Source organism: Cyrtonyx montezumae, unplaced genomic scaffold (genome assembly GCF_038088225.1).
Source record: "Cyrtonyx montezumae isolate F1298 unplaced genomic scaffold, pur_monq_1.0 scaffold_0, whole genome shotgun sequence".
NCBI lineage: Eukaryota > Metazoa > Chordata > Aves > Galliformes > Odontophoridae > Cyrtonyx > Cyrtonyx montezumae.
The window spans coordinates 20,928,912-20,945,295 of NW_027071824.1; the positions used below are offsets into that span (position 1 = coordinate 20,928,912).

Consider the following 16,384-nt stretch of genomic DNA (forward strand, 5'->3'; position numbering starts at 1 on the left):
AGAGCACGGGGACTAGTTTGTTCTCGGCAGCCCTGCTCTTGGGGCACGTGGTGCCAGTGCCTGCCGGGGAAGGGGATGTGGCCAGACTTAATGGATGTGCCACTTTCTTCCAGTCAGCTGAGCAAAGATCAGGAAAGGGGGAAACCTGTGGTGTGGTCTTGGTGGCTGTTGCTGCCGAAGGAAGGAGGGGTTTTTCCCTCCTTTCTTCCGTTTTCGGTTGAGGGCCTCCTGCTGTTGGGGCCCCCGCCCGTCCTCAGACTTGGTTTAAGTCGTGAAAATGGCAGGAAACTTTTTTTTGTTGGTGGTGGTGGTTTTACTTTGTACAGTTTTAGTAAGCAAAAGTGACTTGACTTAGTTCACTGGAGCCTAATGAGGAGCCTAGGGCGAGGTAAGCACAGAGGGAGGTTTCCCAGAATGAGAGGGGTGATAGGGCTGTTCCCTTCCAGCAGTGCTGACCTGTGTGTCATTCAGGAATCCCCCTGATGGTTTTGTAACTGCTGCTGCACAAGAGTATGAAGGTGACTCCTGTGTGTCTCATAGCAGTACAGCCCGTGAAGACAGATCGTACCTCAGTCTGATCCTGGCTAATGGCAGCTTCCTACAGATCTTACTTCTGGGTTCTGTCTCACTGTTGAACTCTGTTCAGCCACATCCTTGCTAGAACACCTGTTGGCCAAGTATTTCTGTCATGTTCCTGTTTAAGTGTGCTAATACAACTACTCTGTTGGCAGGCTCAGTAGGTTGTAACAGATCAGAGGTGTTTTGGAAAAGTATTGTATTGGAACTGAAAGTCTGGGAGCTCTTGCATGGCTTCATACCACTGTGCTTGGTTTTGCAGGTCATAACTGACTCTGTTCCAGGGCAGGACCATTTTTACATTGACTTTTACAGCATCTGTAAAGGCAATGGACAGAGTTCTACTTGCTGTACCTCCTTGTCTTATAGGTAGCAGGTGTCCCCATGACTTCTGCAGCTGGCTGATGCAAGCTGGGGCACCTGGAACTGGGTGGCTGCCTGGGTACAGCCAAGGCACCTAGTACTGTGGCTGTTTCTTCCAAATACCACCTTGGCTTTGGAGCTTGTTCACAGGATGTGAAGTTTTCTTGTTGCATATATCAAAATTAGTGTTGTGGTTTCAGAAATGCCACACCTTAACAAACAAGGCTAAAAGGAAGACGTGCCTGGGGGCTGCAGGTATGGAGTGTTAATGCAGCTGCTCTGGCATCTGTGCTTGTATAATGATGGCACTGCCAGGACAGAGGGCTCAGATGCATTTAATGCCAACATGCCTGCAATACAGGCATGGCTTGTCCTGGTTCTTCCACTGTTACATTTGGGTAAGAGATACCTGGTCAAGTGATACTTTCATTAAGGCAAATACATCTGTGTGACTTCTGCCACTTAAACCTACATCTGATCCTTGGTGACTTACAGACCAGAGCCTGTTTACCTGCTGTTATGTGAACCATAGTCCAGACAGTGAAACAGAATAAGAATTGGTTTGGGATTCTGAAGTAGTTGTCAGGAAAACTATGCTTTTGTGGGTATTTTATTGTCAGAGTTTCCTCTTAGTAAGCAGTCAGCCTTGCTGCCCTCAGAGCTGGCAGTGTTTAAATGTATATGTTGTGTTTTGCCAGTTCCACGGGTAATGGAAAGTTAAAAGGAGAACATTTATTGTTCTGATTAAGGGACTTCCTACATTGCAAAATGCAACCAAGTTAGGGAATTTGATTACTGTAATTTCATTCCTTAATGGATATGGGAATGGCAAAAGAATACAAGCAAATGATTTGAAGTAATCATCTTATTGAAACAAAGAGTAGAAAAAACATGTCTCTTATTACCTCCTCTCCAATGTACTCCTGTACACAGTACAGCAAAGAAAAACATACCACCCAATGTGCTACCTTTGCTGCGTGATTCTCATTTGTTCCTTTCTTAAGCACATTTGCAGGTTGCTGGCTTAGCTCTACAGGTAGCTGATTTATTTTGAGTAATAACCCACAGAGATGAAGAAGATATTGAAATCTTCCAGTATTAAGGAGTGTTCAGTATGCTGGAGAACCCTATCTTCCTGCTTCTTCAGAACTGAATTGCAGCTTCTTCCCACATCTCAGCTGGTACCAGCGTAGCCTGCCTGTTGCTTACTGTTATGCTCTGTGTGTCACACAGTTCCTACCCCTGACCCACTAACGTGCGTATTGCAGTGTGTTGACTCCTAGCCCTCCTCTCTTCCTACATATTTTCATCTGAAGAGGCCTTTTAGTCTAGAGCCCCTGTAGGTCAGGCAGAGATGGGGAATGACAGGGTGAGGAGCTACAGTTTTCTAACAGATCAGGCACCCTGCAGATAATGGCATGCTGGAGCTCTCCCTTTGTTGAATTGCTGGTTGCACCTATGGGCCTTGCAGTGGTCATCAGCATGCTGGTAACGTGCTGCTGGGGAGAGAGGTCAGTAAAATCAGTTTGTTGACCCGCCTGGAGTGAGTGCTTTGCAGACTGGCTTCAGAGTGCTGGGGTAGGTGATTTCTCCTTGTTGTAAACGATCCAAGCAACAAGGCATTATTTCAAACAGAAGAGCAGCTGGAACCTCCTGTCCCTGTTAAGAGGAGATTTTCACAGCACAAGAGAACTCTATTGCTGCAGAATGTAGAAAACAACGGCAGGTTTCACGCACTGAAGCAGTGTAGCACTGCACCCATCGGCGCTTCCAGCATTTTTCTTTTTCCTTATTGACCTCCCTCACCTCATCTTGTATCTCTGGAATAGCTTAGTCTTTTTTTTCCCTGACTCAGATGAAGATGTGCATTTTGAGTCCAGTTTCCTGCTTAGTATTGGTAGGCATTGCAACAGTAGATTTTGCAAATCAGGTGGAACTAAGCTGAAGCTGGATCTAAAGAGTGCTTCTGAATATCATGTTCTTCAGCTAGTTCAGTCAGTATGAAGAAATGTACAACATTTTTTGAGATGAGTAGAAGAATCACAGAGTTGTAGGGGTTGGAAGGGACCTCTAGAGATCATCAAGTCAACCCCCCTGCCAAAGCAGCTCCCTAGCCCAGGTTGCACAGGTAGGAGTTCACACGGGTCTCGAATGTCTCCAGTGAAGGAGACTCCACCATCTCTCTGGGCAAATAGCCCATTAATTGCAAAGCTGCATTGGAGCACGTAGGGGAAGTTCAGGATTGGATACACTGATCACCTTGTTAAAGATGTTTTTGGAATGCTAAGAAGCTGCATGTGACAAGAAGGAAGGGATGTATGTATTATAAGAAGTGACGATATCTAGCTCTTTTGATGCATTTGTGGCTTTTTATCTAAGAGTTTAATGAAAGTGTTTACAGTCATATGATACCAAAGCAACGTTGACTTGCTTCTTGCCCAACTTGGCAGTCACTAGTTCAGAAACATCAGTGGCTGCTCTGAGCTGAAAATAAATGCAGGGATGTGATGGAAAGGGGGAAAATAAAAAGCACGTACACCCATACACCTCCAATAGGGAGAGCTCAAGGAAGTGCATGACTCCTTTCTGAATACAGGCATAAGATAACATCTTCTTAAACTAGGCAACTAATTGCTGTTCTAGAGAAGTTAGCTTGGAAGCCTTCTTTGCTCTACCCAGAGGCAACCCTTTTTAAGGTAGGCAGCTTTGCATTACACAAGAAAAGGCAGTGACTGATGCAGGCTTCTGGGGGCTTTTTAGTGTGAATTCTGGTATTTCAGAGCTTCTTTAAACAATTTCGAGTTTAATATCTCTATTGGAGCCATCACAATGTGTTTTTAATAGTAATTTCAGTCTGTTTTTCTAATAAATCCCCTTGTGTGCTTCAGCTGTTGGGTGAAATTGTGGTAATGCAGGCTAGGCAGTTAGGAGGGTGCTGGTGTTGGCACGGTGTCAGGGTCTGAAATATTCCCTTGTCTTGATAATGTTCATGACAGATTTAAGTAATTTGGCTACTATTCTGTACAGACAAGTTCTATATGCCCAGAAAATAGAGTAACTGCGAATCCTCATGTTAACCAGAAGAACCAGCAGTAAAGTTCTGTTGGTATTTTTCAGGTGAGTCTGTGAGGTTGGTTGCAAACCCGTGAGCATGGCAATTCCCAAAGCAAACTCAGCAGGGAGGAGAGTTCTGGTTCGGGATTTTCTTACAGATGTTTCAAAGTGACTTTGTATTATTTTCAGTTCTTCTGAAAACGAGATTGTGTGCTTCCTCAATTGTGGGCTTCACTTGGTGAGCTCTTAAATGAGTAAACATTAAATTATTGTTATTTTTGTTTAAATTTTTACATCCTTAGTGAACATTAGTATTGAAATATATTTATGGAAAGCTAAATGAATAACTTCTTAGGGAAACAGTGCTTGTATCTGCATATTTAGCAAAAAACAAACTGAGCAATCAGCAAGAAGAATCTACACCCCAACAAACAGTGGGTTCAGGAGGGTTCCAGGTGAGAAGGTGATTTTGCTTAGAGGTTGTTCATACATTCTTTTCAGTTTACTGGTTTGGTTCCAGAAAATGACTTTCAAGCGTTCTGTCTGCTTTTAGTCTTCACAGCTCAGGAAAAAGCAATAATTACATTGTAGTCAAGTGCTTACACAAATATCCAGTTCTTTAACCCAAATATTTTAACTGGCAGTGAAGGTGTTTTGAAAACTATCCAGTGTGTTGACTTCCAGCACTTTGATGGCAGTTCTTGGCCAGCAGGAGTCACTTGTTTGATTTGTAGAAATTTCAAGTTTGTTCCCAGTAAAATGTCAGCTAGCTAGCAGATAATGATTCACTTCAAAAAATAGTATTTTCAAGCTCTTGAAACTATTGCAAGAAGGGTGTTTCCTAAGAATGTTTATCAAGTGGTTCCCAGATGTGCAAGACATGCGGCTGCCTTTGCTATCTGAACACCACCTCTGCATGTGTAACTGAACCTGTTCACATTTGTCAGGAGAGGTGTACTTTGTAGTATTTCTGTGTATAGTGATGACTGGCCTATCTGTATCCACTATACCAGTGCAGATCCCTGGGTGTGGTACTGAAGAAGGATTTTTATGCTACTTAATCTTCTTTAACAGGTTAGAGGGAAAGAAAAAACAAACTTTTTTTTCCTTAAAATCTCTCTGAGCAACTTACTGCTCTGAAAGGAATATTTCAAGCAGGTGTTTCATAGGGATTGGGTTTTGGGGTGTGGCTTCTAGACAAAGTAGGTAAATATGTTGTGGGTTTTTTTTTTGTTGTTGTTGATTGTTTAAAATATGTGGGTAGAAAGGTTAGTGTAAGGAAGGGAGAAAAGGGCAAGTGAAAAGTGAATGCTTTTAACTTTTCATTCATCTTCCTCCAAACACAGTTATGTGGAGATTGCTGACTTCTGAAAATCAAATTTTAGAAACCTCAGAGTTTGCTAAAAATTACCCAGTACAGTGCTTTGACAGAGACACACAAATACAAAAAATAGCTGTCTGTCTTTGAAGTAAGCTTCGTTAGAACACTGGGGAGAGGACAGTTCATATCCTTACCTGAATGGGCTAGTAGCACAACCTAGAGAATTATTTCAGTGTTAAATAAGAAAAACTGAAGAACACGATGTTGCAGACCTTACATAACTGTAATACACTTGGAAGCCAGGGAAGCAGGGAGAGAGCACATAGCTGCATCAAAAGGTTCACTTCGTTTGATAGCGTACAGCAGGGGTCTTGCAGACCTTGAAAGCTTTCTTCCAGTCCTGTGTGTTTGTTTATTTTTTCTTGAAAGGAGTTTCTTGCTTCTCTTTTGTGTTAGGAGATTGCATCTTTGCTGTCTTACAGAATGTCGCTTTTACATAATTTCAGAATTAAATATGTCATTGCAGTACCACACACATCAAGTCTTGAGTCTATTAAATGTGCTTCAAGAAATGACCTCTGTGTTTTTTTTCCCTCTGGCAAATGCTTCATAAAACTTTGAAGATTATTTGAGAATAAACAATGGAATTTATTTTCACTGTTAGTTAAACACAGGAGTTCTCCACTGATGTTTCAGTAATTGAATCAAAGGAGTGTTGGCTTGAATGACCCAACTGATTCCTTTTGGATCACTGTGGTGCGGGAGGAGAAGTGAGAAATACGGATGGAAAGGATTGAAGCCAGAAGTGACTTGCGCAGTTTCTACGTTGAATTAAGCCAGGAAGCAACAGTTGTGAAGTTATCATCAGTTTCTGAGTGAAGGGGAAAAAGAAACAAATAGCACCAACAGGGGAAAAAAGAAACAAACCCAAACCAGCACCCTAGAACAAAACAAGCCCCCTGCCACTAGAACTCTAAATTTGTGTTTTTGTAAACGGAATTGTTTATCAAAACTGTGTTGTGCAGTATCTAAGCATACAATGTGAGTACGTTTTGCTGATAGTTCACTTTAAGATGTGAATCATTCTCTTGATATGTTACAATTCCTTAGCTATGGAACAGAACACTTGCACTTACAGGTAAGTCAATGCTTAGAAGACCAAATTCGCTGAACGTTGTTGTTGTAGAGCTCTCCTGAAATGCAGTTTGAAAGTAAAATAAAAAAGAAATTAAAGCATTTGATGGACTGATACTGAAAGGAGGATGTGAACTGACCGAGCACTCCTACCTGTCCATTGTTCTACCCGGTAATCAGTAGCAGCAGCTCATTTGGAATACAGGCTTTTCACGCTGTAGGTAGGTGTTCTCCTAACACAAACAACTAAATTCTGAGATAAGAAAAATTGAATATAATCTGAAAGCAAGCATTAAGAAACCTTGAGACCTAAGAGTGCATTCAAGCGATGATTCATCACACACAATGATGAGGGTTTTTTGTGTTTTTTTTTTTGCTTTAGTTGCAAGCATGTAGAATTTTATATAACTTGGGTAATTAGCTTGCTTCTGGAGAAAGTACGAGCTGTGCTGTGTGTGCAGTTCAAGGTTTAAAGGGTAAAATGCCAGTTTTATTCTGTCAGCCATGAGGTATTTTCAAATGAGCATGGAAACAACACACCTTTGTGTATCTTGACGTCATTCAGTAGGGCAAGGGAAAAATCTTGACACTACCAACAAACAGCAGCTCTGTTCTTATGCTGTGCACCTTACTCAGGCACACTGCCCACTGAACTTTATGTTAGCACATAAAAATGGCACCATGAGCATGGCAATCTTTAAGAGACTAAGAATTTATTGTCAATCGTGATATGCAATGGCCAACTTTTTTTGTAAACATTTTGACTAGAAAAAAAACTTGTTTTTAAATAACTTGAGAAGCAAAACACAACGTTCCCTGCCAGTATAGGATTTCGGTTTGGACTCATCTTCCTCTTGGCAAATTGCTACTTCCTCAGTATTCCAATATTGTACTTAGACCTATTTACTGAATTTTCATTTAAAGCGTGTCAGTCCCCAGGTTCAGTTTGTCTAGATTGGTATTACTGATGGATCTAACGGGAATAATTAGAAGGAATCTGATGAGGAAGAAGGTAACTACCACTCAGCAGATTAACTTTATTGTAAATGCTCTTTTTGTACCTAACTGTTCTTTCTTTGCCTACTTTGCTTGAGTTCTCAAACACTGAATAGGAAACTCATGTCTTTTATTACTAAAATAGCTTGTGTAATTTATGTATGTAACTTAGTTCATCAGATAACCTATTTTTCATACGTTGTGAATGGGAAATTTGGACTTCTCTGATTAAGTCACTTGCAGTGAAAGCCATCTGTAGCCAGAAATCCACAACTTTTTTCAAGGTACCGCATTGAAAAACTCTAATATATTACAATTTTCCTTAAATTCAGGTGTTCTCCCTGGGTGGAGGTCTTTAAGCCTTCCCTCTGTTACCAAAGAGTGTCATACTGGTATAAGCTGAGATGAGGCATTTACTTATGGCAGAGAGGTTTGGATATCTGAGAACATTCCTTATTTATCATGCCAGATATATGGCTTTATGTATCATCTTTGTCCTTTTAAAATGTTTTAGAAGTAGTGAGTAGCTCTGGAGTCAATTGCTTAGAAAAGTTATTCTATAAGCTACAGTGAAATATTTCGGATTTACGATTCCATAGTTTAATGTTTCATATAATCTTTTTACCTCCTTTTTGTGTATTGCATTTCCAGTGCAAGACAAACTTGTCTTGCCCTGGAAGAAGGCTTGAATTGTTAAGTCTCCATTGGCTCATGCAGAGCACTTCAGGTGTATTTCTGGTGCAAGATGCCTTTTAAGTGCTGCTCTTGCAGTTATGCTGAGCAGACCCATTTGTGTTCCTTTGTCTTGCAGAAATACGTTGGTCACAAGAGAGTGTAAGCTTATTTTCAAAAATATAGCAAATGAGTACTTGTTAATCTTTTTAATTTGTAAGACTTAGACACAGGCTTTTTTATTTTTATTTTTTGTATTTTGGACGTATTTCACAGTTTAACAAATCTCTTAATGCTCTCATACTTCATGATCGTGAGAAAAGGTAGAAAGGCTGAGTATTAGTTGGTGTAAGTGATCTGTAACTTAACCACAGTTGTCTTGGTTGTTTCTTGAGTCATTTCTTAACAGCAGTTTTCAGATACAAATGCCTCATACTGTCTTGAGGAGGCATAGAATGAACTTGTCTTGTTATTGTAGAAAAACACTGAAAAGTCTGAACCACAAATGCAAAACAACAAGCTTGCATGCTGCCAAACAGCTGACCTTCTCCTCCCTAATTGTTCTAGGGCTTTATCTGCTGATTTTGACTTTTTTTTTAAGGTTGCAGTTTGACTATTAATGCTTATTCTTCCTAAGTGTAATAGAAATGTAGCAAAACTGTTGATAGCTTTTAGAAACATTTGTATATTCCAGTATATTTATAGCTCTGTTCAATAATTCCTAAAAAAAAATCATTAATCTTATTTTAAAAAGCATTTTTGCTATTGCTTAATAATATAAAAATACCATTCAAAATCTATGACAGATAATATGCATGTTGGATTCGTCAAGATTGACAAGCCAAGTTCAGCAGGCTTACTGGGAGGAGGAGGTCTCTTGTCAGTAGCAGAAATGATAGCTGCAAAGTGGAAGATGGAATGAATTTTTTTCATATGTGTATTTTGTTTTAATTTGCCTTCTGTATGGGGAACTATTAATACTTCTTTTTAATTTATTTCTTCCCCTCTCCATCTCAGGGAGGCAATAATGCAGGGCACACAGTTGTTGTGGATTCTGTGGAGTATGACTTCCATCTTCTGCCAAGTGGGATTATCAACCCAAAGGTCACAGCATTCATTGGTAAGTAGGGTCTCTGTAAAGCAAAAACAGACAATAATGTGACTGCAAACTTTTGACATACTAAAATAACACAGTATTCTTGAGGACAGACAGAAACTGATGTTTTTATTCTTCGTATTCTTAGAGGCTTGAGCTCTGCTTGCAGAAACAAAATTTTGGATTCTGGATGTTTCTTTTATTGTCTTTGATAGGTCATTTTTTATATTGTTCTATCCATGGAAGCAGATAACTGCCAAGCATATCTTCATTTTCCTTTCCCTTTTTTTCCTTCCTATCAGTGATTTCTTTTATTCTCACAATTACTCCCCTTTTTTATTCTTCAACCTCTGTAAATGACTACCAGTACCGTTAGCCACATAGATCTTTCTTTCCTTTTCCATTGGCTTGCAAAGGTAATGTTGAATCAAAGAAGATTCATGTGCTGTGTAGGTCCTGTTGAAAGGTCTCTTTAAGAGAGTGTGCTAGAAGATTTGGGCCAGTGACAGTACCAAGTGATGACAGGATCTATTATCTTCTTGCTTTCCAAAAAGAGGTTTAGAGTGTACTCTGTTGTTCCATACTAGTGTACTTACCCCATTTTCACTCTCGGAGTCCTGTTTCTGGACCTATTCATTTTTCTTCAAATTACACCTGTGACTAACCTGTTTGATGATACTGCATAGCCTTTAACGTTTCTTCCTGAGAATGAAGATGAATATGGAACAGTGCTATGCATGTGTTCATGTGCTCATACACAAATAGAGTTGGTTTCTGCATTACTTGAAGGCTATGATCTGCCAAGATTTCTAGCCAGCTTTTTTGATACTGCAAACTCCTGTCCCTTACACAGTGGTCTTCTACAAACCGCTGGGTTCTTGTGCAATTAGTAAGTTGTTGTCAATTTGCTAAACAGCGTAGCAACTGAAGGGCACCTGTCAGTATTTAGTACCTGCAGAACTCTTGGGTGGCTTTGTAGTGGCTGTGTACTTGCAGTTAGCATTAACACTGTACTTGAAGGGAATTTCTCAATTATTCTGCCTCCTTTCAGCTTTTTTATTACGACTTGGTAGGCAGTTGAATTGTTTTGGATTAACTCCTTGCCCGACAGGCATGTAAATATAGGTTCCCTCTGATAGAGGGGAGATTGGGATGCTAATTTCTCCTAGTTTTTGGGACTATGACAAACATTACTGCTTTTATTTTCTTCTGATCTGCTATTATGTTTCTTTTAAATGTTATTTCTGGAATGCTGTGAAAAAAGATGTCCATTTGCCATGTTCTCTTTTCTGGACTCAGGTCAAGTAGAAAAAAACACCCTGTAAAAATACAGTGGGCAGGAGAGAGCTTTTTACAAATCTTTTTGTGTCTATCTCCCATCTCTTGGCCTTGGCTATTCTGAAGTTTGTTGTTCAAGCTTCTTTTAATACTGTTGCACTGATGTGTTTAAAAACTCTTTCAGAGGTTATAACGTATTTAGTAGAAGGAAAAAAAATTGTCTTGCTTAGGTTGCCCTAAAAGGGTTTATAGTTGAAAAGAAAAAAGGTGCAGGAAGAGCAGAGGGAAGAAGTGATTAGGATTGTGCCCTGAATTTTTTAATGAAGGCGTCTTCATTAGTCAATATTTTGGTATTCAAAATACTTGTACTACTAGATGATTAAATTAGAAGATTTCCAAATAGTTCCAAATAGCAGGCCCCTTCATTCTTTTACAGGTAGTCTCATACTGACAGCTTTAAATCTACTGAGTTTGGCGTCACCTGAAGGTGGTTTAGTTTTAGTGTATGGAAATGCTTCTTAAAGCACTTAGTGTTATTGTTTAATGGAGTAGTCTGTTTCTGAGCAATGTGACAGTGTGGCAAATCTGTTTCCTGTAGGGAAGCCAGTTTGCTTCTGATGGAACATTTCAATGCTATTTTTGCTAGTCTAGTTAATAACCCAAACTCTCCACATGGAATATTCTGTGTCTTTTTACAGATGAAGAATGCCTGAGGGAGTGCTAATGTTCATAACGATGTTAGAAGTGTACTATACTTTTAAAACTATTGGGTGATTAAAATTAAGTGTAAATAGGGAGGCTAAGTGTAGAAATGAGGAAGAGGAAATTGCGTTTTGAACGGTCCCACAGTGTAGTTACTGTTTGTTCTAATGTAAATTGAAAGTTTGAGCTTCTTAAAAGGGTTCATTGTGTACAGTTAGGGATGCACACTTTGGGTATAAATCAGTCTTTTGTAGATTAACTACTAAAATGAGATTTGTAATGTATAGAGAGTTTAAAAAAAATAAAATACTCTGCATACAAAACATGAAGCGTCTTTGAATTGGTGGAAATGTTATTTTTCCATGTTCAACACGATTCATTAAACTTGATGTAATGGTTTTCTTCAGGAAATGGTGTTGTAATTCATTTGCCAGGACTCTTCGAAGAAACTGAAAAAAACTTAAAGAAAGGAAAAGGTGAGAAAACCTTCAGTTACTACTCCTGAAATAACTTGTGGCTGCTTCCTAATATGTTTTGGGATTTGGCTTCTTTCTGACAGAAGTCTTGCTAAAAGACCCAGGGCCCTGATGGGAAGTATGGGCAGCCAAAATGATCTCCTTACAACTTCAGAACAGAACCTGTTCTAAATATGAATTACCTGCAGACCTTTTTTGTTGCTTTAAGTAGTGAATTTAATAAGTAAAACAACTTGTTAAAGTATGTTACCTGTTAAAAGACACTGTACCTCTCGTAACCTTAGCATGCACTGTGATGATGCATATTAATGCAAGTAAGTGTGACAGTAATCCTCTTGATTCAGAGTTCTCTTTTTGGCTTCTTGGTGTCGTGTCTGTGGCCATGTTTGGTAGCAGTCTGCTAGAAATGAGGTAAATCAACTGAATTATTCATAAGTATAGAACTACTAATTGATTGCTGAAACTGAAGAGCTGGTAGAATATCAGGAATTCCTTATCAGAAAAAGCCTGGTTTGTCTCAGCTTAATTGGCTGATGTTAATTTCTAATTATTGAAATCTATGCTTTTTTTTCTCTAAAATGTGATTGCTTATTAATAGATTGACTGAAGACTGAAAGTATTCTTCCTTTACACATCTGAAAAGAAAAATACTAGACAAAGCATAATCTGAACTATTTTTGTCTTTTAAGGGCTAGAAGGCTGGGAAAAAAGACTAGTAATTTCTGACAGGGCTCACATTGGTAAGTTCCCAATTTTTAGTTTTTACCTTTTTCTCTGAACTTGTGGCAGTAAAGAGAGTGACCATTTTTAGCCATCTCTTTACATGTATCGCAGAATTTCGTTGGGTTGTGTCTCTGTATGCTAGACTTTGTAGCTGCTTTGATTTATTGAAGACCCTAAAAAAACTTGTCTGTCACATGGGTACCCCCTTCTAGGTTTATATTCCATTGATTCTTCAATCCCGCTTTGTAATTGTAGTCAGGAAATGGGGTTCGCTTTTAAAGCTAAAGATAAGATACGGGAAGCAGTCAAAAAGTGCTTCAGAAGTTAATTCGCTGTAGTACTCATTTCCTCCTTCCATTTAAAAGCAGTTTTACTTTTCTTTCATGAAATATGTCAATTTCTTTTGGTAAACCACGTGACTAGATGTGGCTTCCAAACTAATGAGTTTCCTACCAGCTAAAATACCATCTACTACAGAAAAGAAACTTTGTGGGAAGGATTCTGTAGGGATCAAGAGAATGACATTTTTTCTCCCAGGGTGCTCATGAATCAAGCTTTAATTCTAGTTTGTTCCAGAAGACTCTTCAGTTTAGAGCCTGGAAAAAAATGGTGATAATCCAAACCACCAAAACAGAGCTTCAGTGCTAGAGGCTTTTCCTTTAATCTCTCCTAGACTGTCTTCACTACATAAATTCTTGCTGTAAATTAGATTTTGTGACATAATAGTTATATAACTGCATATATTAGGAAATAGTATTATTGATGCTGTGGTAGTTATCTTCTGAAGATGGGAACTTCTCATGTCTTTATCAGACAAAAGCTTGTGACATGGGGAAGAAAAAGGGTGTTTTTTAAGACTTATCTGGAAATCAGAAACAGCTCAGTGTGTGAATGTGTTATTTCAGAATAAATACCCTTTTATTTTGGAACAATTACTCTTCACCCGAGATAGCTGAGTAACAGTTCCTAAATTTCTAAAATTCTTTTTGATAGTGGAATCACTGGACATGAATTCTTTGGAGTGATTGGGTTGTTAGAAGAACTGTTCTGCAGTGATTATATTACATACAGTGGCAATACCATGAAATTTGCATGGGTAAACAGGTCCTGAGCAAAAAGGACTGTTTTTTCTGATCATTCAGCCTTTTATCTTAATGGACTTGCAGAATGCTTCTGTTTGGAAAATTTTGAAGGGCAGTCTGGAGATCTGTTTGTATTATGAATGTTGTCTCTGAAATGAATGTTGGCAGTCTGTGAGCAATTAGACTGTAACAAATGATCAACTTAAAATAGGTTCAGGCTGCTGATCTAATCCTTTAAATTATGGGAATGCGTGGAAATAAACATAAAAATAAATTCGGTAAAGTAAGAGAGGAAAGTCACTTTTGTTCTAGAAAAGCTAAAGCTCTTACTGGAGGAGCAAGTTCCTTGGAAGATTTCAATCCTACCTGTGTTAAGGGTAGATTAGTTCTTTAATTTTGAGGATATAGTGCTTAATTAAAATGAGCTGGCATCAGTTAAACTGGAAAGTTTAAGTCTATTCAAATTTGCCATGTTCTTTCTTGTCCATACGTTATTTTGGGCCACTGGAAGCTTGAAATGTCTTAGCTTTTCTACAGAAGATGTGTATGCGGCTTGCAAGTATTCACAGAATCACAGAGTTGTAGGGGTTGGAAGGGACCTCCTAGAGATCATGGAGTCCGACCCCCTGCCAAAGCAGCTCTCTAGCCCAGATTGCACAGGTAGGCATCCACGTGGGTCTGGAATGTCCCCAGAGAAGGAGACTCCACCACCTCTCTGTGCAGCTGTGCCACTGCTCCGTCACTGCACTGTGAAGAAGTTCCCACACACATTTGTGCAGAACTTCCTGTGCATCAGTTTGTGACTATTTCCTCATGTTCTATTACGACACACTGCTGAGAAGAGTCCGGCCTCATCCCTTTGCCTTCTACTCCTTAGATATTCATAGATGTGGATCAGATCCCTTCTGAGTCTTCTTTTTTCAAGGCTGAACAGACCCAGATCTCTCAGCCTTTCCTCATAATTGAGGTGTTCCATGCCCTTTATCATCTTTGTAGCCCTACATTAGTATTCTAAAAAAGCACAGGACTTGGGGCGGGGTGGTAGCTTCTAAAGGTCATTTTATTTCCTTCATCAGTGTGTGTATATATTTTTTTCATATTGATGAACATGATTAAAATTGGTTTGAACTGAGCATTACTGATGTGTTGGTTGTTTCATGCAAAATTTATACTTATGGAAGTTATTTTTGTTTTCTTAGTATTTGATTTCCACCAAGCTGCTGATGGCATCCAGGAACAACAAAGGCAAGAACAAGCAGGAAAGAAGTAGGTACTTCTGTGGATGGCTTAGTACAAACATATGAACTGATGTATTGGATTTCCATTACTGATTGTCATCGAATTTAAAATGTATTGAGTTTCCTTGTAAGTCTGTAATGTGGAGTGTTCTAGAATTGCTTTCTGTTTTGTTCTTTTTTTAAATTATTTTTTGTTATTCCTAATGAAAGGGTTTTAGCTAAATATTTTGCCTTCTGGAAAAGTTTCTGGTTCTCAGTTTGCCTTGTAAAAAGGGTTCCTGCTCGTTAGTGTTTTGATTACAGGAGGTATGTTGCTGTAAATACACATTTAAAAGTGCTGCTTTATTGTCTCCAAATAACTAATAGGTCTGGTAGGAATAATTTAGTTTCTCAGGATGCTTCAGTTTTAGAATTGCATGTTCATATTACCTAATTCATATTGCTACTGACTTCCTGAGGCTTTTGAAAGCTTTAGAAACTGTGCTATGTTTCATACACGATTTCTAAGTAGTTCACAAGTTCTTGAGAATAGGAGAAAAGCTGGCATGATTAAATGTGGGGAGTCTACAGCTGGCAAGTAAAGTATGACTTCCAAGGTACCAGTAATTATAATCTCTTTACGTGGATGAGAAGCAATTTGGTCTTCCTTACTGAGACCTATAGAGCATTATCATCCATGACAATAACCTTTCAGAGTGTCTGATTTGGGTGTGTCTTCCTTCACACAGGCTGCTATTACATCTTAACTCGTCAGTTTAGATTGGGTCATTTTCACACTTGATTGTCTTGTACCAACAGAAAGAGTATGTGTGTATGTATATTTTTAATGAGCCTGTATTTTCACATCAGCAGTTCTCGAGGAATGATTGTGGAGCATAATATCTGTGGTAATATCTGTGATCTTAAAATACCAGGAGCCACTGAGATACTTGCGTGATGGAGCTATATTTCATTAGTCAGCATTAAAGATTATAAGGAAAAGCCCAGTAAAATTAATGAAACACGTTCATTGTTTAATTTATTTTGAAGACCTTTGGCCACTAAAGAAGTTACGTTTAAAGCTAAGAAATTTAAGTCACTCTTAAATGTGCTGTATCTGTTCTTTCTGTTCGCCCTATTTGTTTCTTCTTACTGTGTCAATAAATGCAGTCTTCTGAAAGCTTAACTCTTTCATGAATTGATCTGTCTTAACAAATAGAAACCAACTCCTCTTGGAAAAAATATTTGGGAGTGGTATGAATTGAAGTGGAGGCTAGAGCCAATTATTTAAGCCACAGCCTCCTAGTATAGTTAAATGATACCATGTTAGGCAAAGTTGATTGCATTGTCTTTCATACTGAACTGCTGACAAACATATCGCATCCTGAGATCAGTCTAATCAGAACATTTGTTGATTTATTTTTTCCAAGGTTATTCTTTTGAATCTACTCCAAGCTCATAATGGTCTAGATAACAAGAATTAAGTACTGGTCATGACTGTATTTCAGTTTACTAACGTATCAGTTGCTACCTTTATATAAAGTTTACATATGAGTTTGGGATTAGCTTGTACCTTCTGCCTGAAATGGAGTCCCCCATGAACTGAGTTGTGATGTGACCTTCAAGACAGTTTAAAGGTGTCAAATATGGCATTCTTGTTTCTTCGGTCACAGCTGGAAAGATCCACGTAATAT

General features: G+C 38.8%; 1 protein-coding gene across 1 annotated transcript in view; it reads left to right on the forward strand.

Moving 5' to 3' along the window:
* Positions 1-16,384, forward strand: part of ADSS2 (adenylosuccinate synthase 2) — a 30,053-nt gene that overhangs the window by 1,086 nt on the left and 12,583 nt on the right. The window contains exons 2-5 of the mRNA XM_065729788.1: positions 9,134-9,236; positions 11,600-11,668; positions 12,358-12,408; positions 14,673-14,739. Coding sequence (XP_065585860.1) covers positions 9,134-9,236; positions 11,600-11,668; positions 12,358-12,408; positions 14,673-14,739 — 290 coding nt within the window. The remainder of the gene's footprint in view (positions 1-9,133; positions 9,237-11,599; positions 11,669-12,357; positions 12,409-14,672; positions 14,740-16,384) is intronic.